This window comes from Simochromis diagramma, unplaced genomic scaffold (assembly GCF_900408965.1).
Source record: "Simochromis diagramma unplaced genomic scaffold, fSimDia1.1 OVJJ01000596.1, whole genome shotgun sequence".
In the NCBI taxonomy this organism is placed as follows: Eukaryota; Metazoa; Chordata; class Actinopteri; order Cichliformes; family Cichlidae; genus Simochromis; species Simochromis diagramma.
Genome location: NW_024387245.1, coordinates 5,138,145 through 5,145,121, shown reverse-complemented (window position 1 = coordinate 5,145,121; position 6,977 = coordinate 5,138,145). Strand labels below are relative to the sequence as shown.

General features: G+C 41.0%; 1 protein-coding gene across 1 annotated transcript; it reads right to left on the bottom strand.

Moving 5' to 3' along the window:
• aif1l (allograft inflammatory factor 1-like) lies at positions 1 to 6,670 on the bottom strand. The gene is made up of 4 exons (XM_039999895.1): positions 6,313 to 6,670; positions 6,171 to 6,212; positions 5,324 to 5,489; positions 1 to 1,460 (listed from the first exon to the last, which is right to left on the bottom strand). Exons 1-4 carry the CDS (start codon positions 6,323 to 6,325, stop codon positions 1,373 to 1,375), a joined length of 309 nt encoding a protein of 102 aa, XP_039855829.1. The 5' UTR covers positions 6,326 to 6,670; the 3' UTR covers positions 1 to 1,372.
• Positions 6,671 to 6,977: the final 307 nt, after the last annotated feature.

The following is a 6,977-nucleotide window of genomic DNA, read 5'->3' as shown; positions in this document are numbered from 1 at the left end:
TCATAATGGTGTTAAAACATGTTATGTGTCAAAGTATCAATTTCACAGTAAATACTGTTTGTTAAAAGAACATTTATACTGGGGAGACAAACACAGTCATAAATTACTTAACATGTAGGAGAAGAAACCATGTTAGAGATAAATGGCTGGCTTATGGAACAATATGAGGAAGACAACTCGACAAAGACAAATAACCCAATATCAGGTTACATTTTTTCAGTGGCATACAAAATAATGGTTAGAAAAGGGGGAAGAAAAACAAAACAAAACAAACAAACAAAAAAAAACAGAAAAAATAAATCCACCATATGTGAACCTCACTCACTCAGAATATTGTGGAAACCAGTAACAAAAACTACATCAGACACTTCAACAAACATCATTAAAATTCTCACCAAACACTAAATGATAGCATCTCACGGTTTTCTTGAATTCATACACTAAAAGGACTGCTTGAACTGAACACTAGTGTGCACTCCCTCCTCCAAACTGTGTAAGCTCTACAGTATCTGCATTTTGAGGCACTTGGAAATAATATGATTGTACGATGTGTAGTATAATATGTACATCTGTTCTGCTTGCGTGCCTGTATGTCAAACTTAGACTAGCGGTTCTAAATAGAGTCATATTTACTGCTTTTCAAGCCACATAAGGACACTGAAAGTCAACAACATGCCTTATCCTTTTACTAACATTGTGACTCACAAAGTACAGCAAGTACACACATGTACACCAGTGTGTTTTTTTTTAAATATATCATAAAGTGGGAATGATAACTTGGTTACTCATTCCAGATCAGTACTTTGACTCAAAAGGGGCTTTAGACCCAGAGGAAGTGGGTAGGGCTTGAAATCTCTGGCATCTGATCTGAAGCGAAGATGTTGACCAAGATAAGCTTGGCAGGAATGCATGAAAGAGTGCTAAGAAGAGTGCAAAAATGTGTTGGAATAAACTGTTCATTTTCCTTGTGCTTTTCCAAAAGCATAGTGCTCTAAATCATTAAAATCAATGTGTCAAAAAGAAAAAAAAGAAACAGACCGTGGAAGCAAAAGAGACCTCTGGAGAATTTTAAGTCTTCCCTTAAAATGCAACCATGAAACACACTACAAAATGTAATTTATCAAGCTGATTACAAGTTACTATTATCACTGCTACATTTTAATTAAAGGAGGGAAAAAAGAGGAATAAAATATTCACAGTCAAACAATTTTAGTGAGTTTTGGGCTCAGTCTTTCAAACAGAAAACTCACACACATCATATTCACAAAATGACGTTCTTGATCACTGGTCCCACATGAACACGACACTCCACATTATTCCACATAGCTATTGATGGTCCCTCAGCTCCTTTAGCAGCATGGAGGCCTGACACTTAAGGAAGGCTAGCGATGTCCCGCTTTGGAGGGGGTCCGGCCGGCTTGCAGGGAGAGCCATTGGCTTTGTCTTCAAAAACCAAAACTCTGTGGAGAGAGATGAGTCATGGGCAGTTAACACAAGATCTCCATTTAATGTTAATTTGAGCGTATCCCAGCAGGGAAGTTGCACCCTCTATAGGTCCATCACAGGACCAGCAGAGCAGTATTTACATCATTGTCACCATGCGTAATTGCAGCTCAATGCAATTATACATGTAAATATGATGAACATGGCTATCTGAAGTTCAAACCCAGACTCAGAAGGGGAACAAAGGTGATTTAGGAGAGTGTGAACATGACAGGTTGTTGCTGGTCTGGGTATTTCACTTTTAAAGGCTGATCTACTGGGATTTTCCCACACAACCAGTTGTAGGATTTACAAAGAATGGTCTGAAAGAAAATATCCAATAAATGTTGATAAAAATCTGTTGTTAATATAAGAGGAATATGGCCAGATTGCTTTAAGCTGATAGGAAGCCCAGAGCAACATGAATAACCACTTTAACAAAGAATAATAAAGAACATCCCTAAATGCACATGCACAACAGGGCAAACCTTGAACCAGCTGTGCTACAGCATCAGAAGACCACTTCTGTCAGCTAAGAACTGGAAAATGAGGCAACAATTGACACAGACTCACCAAAACCGGAAAGAAGTTTGGATAAATGCTGCCTGGTCTGTTGGTTTCTGCAACATTTGCCCGTAAAAGCATAACTCTACCCTGTATCAACAGTTTAGGCTAGTGGTGTAAAGGTGTGGGAAACGTGTTCATCACAACCTTTGGACCAATTAGCACCACCTGAGCATCTTTTAAAACACCACAGTATTGTTGCTGACCAACTCCATCCCGTTATGACCACACATCTTCAGAAGACAAGATAATCTGTCATGTTAAAGCTCAAATCATATCAAACTGGGTTTTTGAACATGACAGCAAGTTCAATGTGACCACCAAAATCACCAGATCTCAATCTAATAGAGCATTGGAATGTAGTAAAATAAGAGTCACACCAAAGATGTGCAACTGGCAAATCTGCCGCAACTACGTGATGCTATCATGTCAATATGGAGCTAAATCTCAGGAATTATTCTGCACCTTGCTGAATCTGTGAAATGGAGAATTAGGACAATTCTCAAGGCAAAACAGTACTAGCAAGATCCTAATAAAGTGCCTTGGCATGTTCCCTTCAGCACCACGGAGAGAGGCATAAAGACTGTAAAATATTAATTTAGATGTAAATTCAAAAGACTGACAGTAGACACAGGATGTAGCAGTCAGGCAAGAAGCAGCTGAGCAATAAGTGAAAGGAATGGAATGAAAGGAAACCACAAAAGGACCGAGGGCAACAGTGGTTCCGACTGGACACAGCACAGTGAGTGATCTGACAAGAGCTATTCAGAGCAAATGCCTGCCTTTAACTTCCTTTTTTGGAAAACTCTGCAAAGCTCCAGTAAGCTCATAAGGAGTAATGATCCCAGTGACGAAACAGGCACTCAGCAACTCAAACTCCGGCACATTCCTCTGACCACTACTCTCACTCATTTTTCTTCACACTTAGGACTTGTCTGCCATTCTACCCGTCACCACTAATATTCATCAATGTAATGTTTGAACTGAAGAGTTTTCATGACCATTGTGACCATGTTCTGTCAGCATAAGGATTTGTGATTTTTACAGAGATGAGCACACATCTGTATTTTTCCCCAAAGTGCAAGCATATTTTAAAAGGGGTTGAGGTGGGAATTCTGGCATCTTAATAGCAGATGGCCAATAGTTTTAAAGGGAGCGACTCACGTGGACTTTGATGCCTGTGCAGCCAGACCAGCTGCAATAACATTGAACAGACTGTTTAATGTTATGGCATCTATGTGTGTTGTTTAATCAGTGTGACTTTATTATCTGATAAAGACTCCATTACACTTATCTCTTCAAAGAGCAAGGTTTCCTTTGCTGCTCTCCTGCAAGACCTTTAACAAATCCCTACACGGCCCATTTGTCAATCAAAATCTTGGTCTAACAAATTATGACTGTGTCTTCTTTTGTACTTGTGCACTGCACTAACACTAACTTAGCCCAGTTGCGGAGCTTGGTGTCATTCATTGCCCTCTAATTACAACCAAAATCAATTATTGTCCTGCCAAATGCTTTGAATAACATCAGTCTAAAGCTGTTCCGTGGCCTCAGCTTCTCCCTCTCATATCCTCTCGAGACCCCCCCCCCAAAAAAAAAACCCCACATGAAATAAAAGCTATACTATATGCTCCTTCTGAGGTATAGTCTCAGCAGCATATTAAACATCAGGTCCCATAAGAAGAATCGTGTGCTAACAGCTGTCTAAATGACTCGGGTGAAGTTTGTTGTTTTGTGTGCTTCCACTTGTCTTTGCACTAGGATGATGTCAGCGTAAATGTACAGTCATATTCGTTGTGTTCCCACTAGTGCTGTCAGCGTTAATCTTGTTAAAATGACATTAATGCCATAACGCGGCAAATCTCCGTTAACGAGTTACCGCGGATCGCCCCGTGCGTGGGGCTGGGCGGCATCAACACGTTAACAAGCTAACTGAGCTAACGCACAAGTTCCCACCAATTGAGCATTGCGTGGCACATCCGACATACTCTTTTACTTTTGTCCATGACGCGCTTACCATCAGGGTCATGCTTCACATGAAAACCAAGATAGTTCCAAACGCCAGATCTGAATGAGGGTGGGGGAGGTTCAATCTCGGGTAGCGTTGAGGAAGTTGCCATGTTGCAACAAGCTTAGCTTCTGTCTTGCTAGCTTGTGCTGCGCGCAGTGGCTCTGCACTCGACAGTGCAGCCTAGGCGGAGTAGTCAAACGCAGATCAACTGAGCGCTCAACACAGACAGCATCGTCAGAAGAAAAGTTGATAAAATAAAACATTGTATTGTTCGATACATATGCATACGGAACCGATATATCGAACAGTTCAATATCGATACGAGTATTGTTGCACCCCTAGTTAGTAGTTAACCATACAGATAATTATTTCATTTTTCTGTAGAACAGGAAATATGATATGCATGTATTACATATATTAGAAAGTGTAGCCAAATACTGATAATGATAAATGTTATTTCTGGATGCAACAACAGTGTTACTAGAATATCAGCAAGCAGACAAGAGAAGCAGGAAGGGATTTAAATGTTTATAATTAGCAGCTGTGGGATTATGGGATACACTTTTGAACAACATTTGAGTGTTGTTCAAAAGTGAGGAGGAAATGCTATGCATTTTCTCTGCTTGCTGTTTTTCAGGATTATAAGATTTGTCTGCTAAACGGTCCAGCCAGCTTAGTCCAGCAGAGCTGACACGCAGCAGCCATTACAGGCTCTAGCTCCTGTAGGTTGACCTAGTGCAAGGCTGCTTTAAACGGCTTACACTGGCTACATTAACACATTTAAAAACAGGTGCACCACTTTATCCACTGGGGAGCATGAAAAAGTTATTACATATTCTATAGACACCATTTCTATTGTAAAGGGTACATTTTAATGACACAGTATGGTAAATTTTGGTGGCTTTGTCAGGCCTATGCAACCATAAGTAGTTAATCAGCCTATTCTCAGTACCCTAAGATTAGGATCCCCACTACAGAGAGGGATGAGCTGACTATGGATAGGCTACAGAGATGGGTTTTGTTATCATGCTGATTAGCAGCCAATGCAGCATGTGGGCTGTGACATCATCCCTTGTCATCCCTGAACCCCCTGCTGTTTAAGGAAGCAATTGGCTGACACAGCACACAGTTCATATCCTCCCTATTAGACATGTGAACACAAGCAATGAACCAGCACACAGTCGTACATTAAACAAAATATCACTGTTAAAAAACAAAAACAACCCCAAACACACATGCACACACACTAAAAGGGGGTTTACTTACAATTTGAGCACAGCTGAGCGCTTGCCAAGCATCATCTTGACAAAGTCCCTGTAGTTAATGGTGTTGCTGCTGCTGCCGCCTGTCACCTCCACGATCATTTTTTTCAACTCCAAGTGGGTCTTGGGCACTCCCAGTTTCTCCATCATCCGCTTGAGACCCATCAGATCTGAGACAAAGTGGAGTTGACAAATGGATCCATGATTAGCAGAAAAAGGTGAATTGCTTTCCTATTTATGTACAAGTCTTTCTTTTCCGCAATAATATGAAGAAAAGAAAAAAAACTTTCAAAAACGCTAAATTACATCAACACCTACAATAGATTTTTGACTAATTTTACACAGAAAGTTTCAAGCATTTATCACACAGAGATCGTTTCTGTCTAACAGTTTTATAATGTCTGCTTCTGACAGAAATACCATTTATTTCAGCTGGAATGAGTTTAAAATACATTGTAATGATTTGGTAAAAGTGCTTCTGAATCACAAAGATATCTGTGCAAAATTATGGAAAACCAATATTAATTGTGCAGAGACCAGAAAACTGAATAGGGGCTAATATTCAGAGATATTTTGCTGACTGGGGAAGTTTTATAGGACATACAGGAGCTTGTTTTAGGAACCGCAAACAGATCCTGACACTACAGTTGGCCCCACACCTGTTTCAAAACCTTCCACAACAATGGACAGAACAGTCTCACTTCCCATGCAGCACACAGCAAAGTAACATGAGCCTGTTTAAATCCTGCGCCCACTGGGGGCAGACAACACACACACAGCATTAATTACTGTTGTCTCATGTCAACATGGGCTTGAGCGACAGTTGTTATCTGGGTTGTTTTATTACTCACCAATCTCTCCTTGGTCGTTCAGGTCAAACTCAGCATATTTATCTGCAAAACAAGCACAGGAGATTATTACCAACAGTGGTAGTTCATTCACCATCCCCCACACACATACACACCTCGCAGTACAACACTAACAAGCACCAACCTCCAGAGAGCATATTACATGTCAGCAAAACAGTTAGCACACTCTGCCCAGTGATCTCAACATCTTACACTGTGCTGACAGCTGACCTAGCAAAGACACAAACAGCTGATAAGGACAGGTGGGTTTTTGTGTGTGTTTTCCCACATCTCTGAGCAGGAAGCAAGCAATCTGGCAGCTGCAGGGAGCCGTGGCAGCCAGATTAAGAGTCAGAAGGTCAGGAAGTTAAAACAGTACTTCAAGTTTAAACAGAGTGAAAAGAAAGATGTTTGGGGCCCTAAATCGCCAAGCACAGCAGCATACAGACAGTTCATGGGCTGTGAACAATCTCAGCCCACGAGGGCCGGTGTCCCTGCAGGTTTTAGATCTCACCTTGGGTCAGCACACCTGAATCACATGATTAGTTCGTTACCAGGCCTCTGGAGAACTTCAGGACATGTTGAGGAGCTAATTTAGCCATTTAAATCAGCTGTGTTGGTTCGAGGACACATCTAAAACCTGCAGGGACACCGGCCCTCGTGGACTGAGATTGCCCACCCCTGCTCTATACTCATTTCACTATAAAGAAACAAAAGTTGTAATTACTGAACATTCGAGACACTAACACATTGTCATTGTTGAAAACACTCCCTTAACAACTCCTCATTAGTGGTTTCAGCTAAAGAAAA